The following is a 2,306-nucleotide window of genomic DNA, read 5'->3' as shown; positions in this document are numbered from 1 at the left end:
GGCTGCTTCTCGTCGGCCCAAGAGGCGAAGAAGTTGGATCCCTGCGCGCACTCGCTATCCCACCCACCTCCTTTCTCTTGGCTCGGGCCAGGACCCCCTTGGGCTGCTGAACCATCCGCTTTCCTCATAGGGTGGACTTGTGCAATGTGACTTTGCCATGAACTCGCCCGTGCCCAGCTGGCTCCCCGCCCGGAGGGGGGGGGAGAGAAGGAGAGAGGGCGAGAGAGCGCGCAAGCGATCCTGACGAAAGCGGAACTTGCCGGAGCCCATACAAATCAGAAGCGAGCTTGTCCCGAAGAGCAGAGAGTGGATATCTGAGCCTGCTGATCAGAGACGACGCTGGGCTGGCTGCCTCTTGAAAGAGGAGGGGGGGACCGAAAAGCCCACCCGGCCCAGGCAGGGCTTAAAGCAGGCGGGCGAGAGAGGCACCGGGACCAGAGCCTCCTGCCACATCTTGGGGAGTCACTGCCGAGATCCGAGGCGAGGGGGGGGACCCCTCCGAGACCGGCGACCTTCCGAGGGCTGCAGCAGCAGCAGGTGGTTTGGCATGATGGCCACCGGCTACCAGGAGGCCCCTGGGGAGGACGCGGGGGCTCTGCTGCGGGCGGCCAAGGAGGGCGGCCTGGGCGGCGAGGCGGGGGCTAAGGGCGAGCTGAGCCCGGCTCCGGGCAAGGGAGGAGGCGCCGCGGCCGAGACCAAGGGCGACCCTTCGCAGAAGCCGCCCTACTCGTACGTGGCGCTGATCGCCATGGCCATCCGCGAGAGCGCCGAGAAGCGGCTGACGCTGTCCGGCATCTACCAGTACATCATCGGCAAGTTCCCCTTCTACGAGAAGAACAAGAAGGGCTGGCAGAACAGCATCCGCCACAACCTGAGCCTCAACGAGTGCTTCATCAAGGTGCCGCGAGAGGGCGGCGGAGAGCGCAAAGGCAACTACTGGACCCTCGACCCGGCCTGCGAGGACATGTTCGAGAAGGGCAACTACCGCCGCCGCCGCCGCATGAAGCGCCCCTTCCGCCCGCCCGCCGCCGCCGCCGCAGCCCACTTCCAGCCCGGCAAGAGCCTCTTCGGCCCCGACGCCGCCGGCTACGGCTACCTCGCCGCCTCGCCCGCCAAGTACCTGCAGGCGCCCTTCCTCAACGCCGCCGCCTCCTGGTCCCTGGCCCAGGCCGCCGCCGCCCCGCCGCCCCCCCAGCCGCCCGCCTCCTACGCCGCCTGCCAGATGGAGGGCGCCGGCCCGGGGGGAGCAGCGGGAGGAGGCGGCGGCCCGGCGGGAGGCGGCCCCGGCAGCCCCGGAAAGGGCGCCGGCCTCTCTCCCGGGCCGGCCTCGGCCTCGGCCGCCGCCTACGGGCCCTACTCGCGCCTGCCGGCCATGGTGAACTCCTACAACGGCCTGGGGGGCCACCACCACCCGCACCACCACCACCCGCACGCCCACCACCACCCGCACGCCCACCACCATCACCACCACCACCACCACGCCGCCCAGCAGCTCGGCGCCGCCGCCGTGGCCGCAGCAGCAGCCGCCGCCGCCGCCGCCTCCGCCGCCAGCCCCGCGCCCCAGGCCGCCCCCAACGGCCCCGCCGCCCACGCCGCCGGCCTCCAGTTCTCCTGCGCCCGCCAGCCGCCCCCCGAGCTGGCCATGATGCACTGCTCCTACTGGGACCACGACTCCAAGCACGCCGCCGCCGCCGCCGCCGCCCTCCACTCCCGCATCGACATCTGAGCGGCTCCCGCGCCAAAAGGGGCCCAAGAGAGAGACCCTCGCCCGCCCGCCCGCAGCTCGAGCCCGACCAAATGCTCCCGGGGTGCGGGAAGGCCGCCCAAGTGCGGAGACTTTTCCTCTCCCCCCCCCCCTCCCTTTAGCAGCTTCGCTTTTCTGGCCCGTGAGCAGCGCGCCCATTTCAACGGGCCTTCTGGAAAGCCCCCGCACGGGCTGACCGAGATCCCTGGCCGTGCCTTGCAAGGAACGCCGAAGGCAACGGGGCCGCGCGGAGCTTGCGGTTTACCTGAGCGGGCTGGAGAGCGAGAGATGCTGCTGCTCGTCTCCCACGCGTTGCCTTTCCATTCTGTGAATGTTTGGAGGAGTCACACAAGAACTGGAGGGAAAACTCCCCTTTCTGTAAGAAGCCGGTGAGCAGCTTGAATAAGGGGTGCATCTCTTTATTGCTACAGGTTCGAGTGCTGCGCAGCGCAGTCCCCATCACATTTCTTCCGCCGTAAATCCGTTGGAGTGCAGCTGAACTGGCTTTCTAGTAAGTGTGTTTGGGACTGCTGCGTGTGTTTGCTAGATCACTTGTATTGAT

At 68.6% G+C, this 2,306-nt stretch overlaps 1 protein-coding gene across 1 annotated transcript; it reads left to right on the top strand.

The window, feature by feature from the left end:
• Window positions 1-547: 547 nt before the first annotated feature.
• FOXL2 (forkhead box L2) lies at window positions 548-1,726 on the top strand. Its single transcript, XM_060240878.1, has one exon. The coding sequence runs from the start codon at window positions 548-550 to the stop codon at window positions 1,724-1,726; it is 1,179 nt and encodes a 392-aa protein (XP_060096861.1).
• The last annotated feature ends 580 nt before the right edge of the window (window positions 1,727-2,306 follow it).

Source organism: Heteronotia binoei, chromosome 6, assembly GCF_032191835.1.
Source record: "Heteronotia binoei isolate CCM8104 ecotype False Entrance Well chromosome 6, APGP_CSIRO_Hbin_v1, whole genome shotgun sequence".
NCBI lineage: Eukaryota > Metazoa > Chordata > Lepidosauria > Squamata > Gekkonidae > Heteronotia > Heteronotia binoei.
Note: the sequence above shows the minus strand (reverse complement) of the source record. Positions and strands in the feature narration are given on the sequence as shown.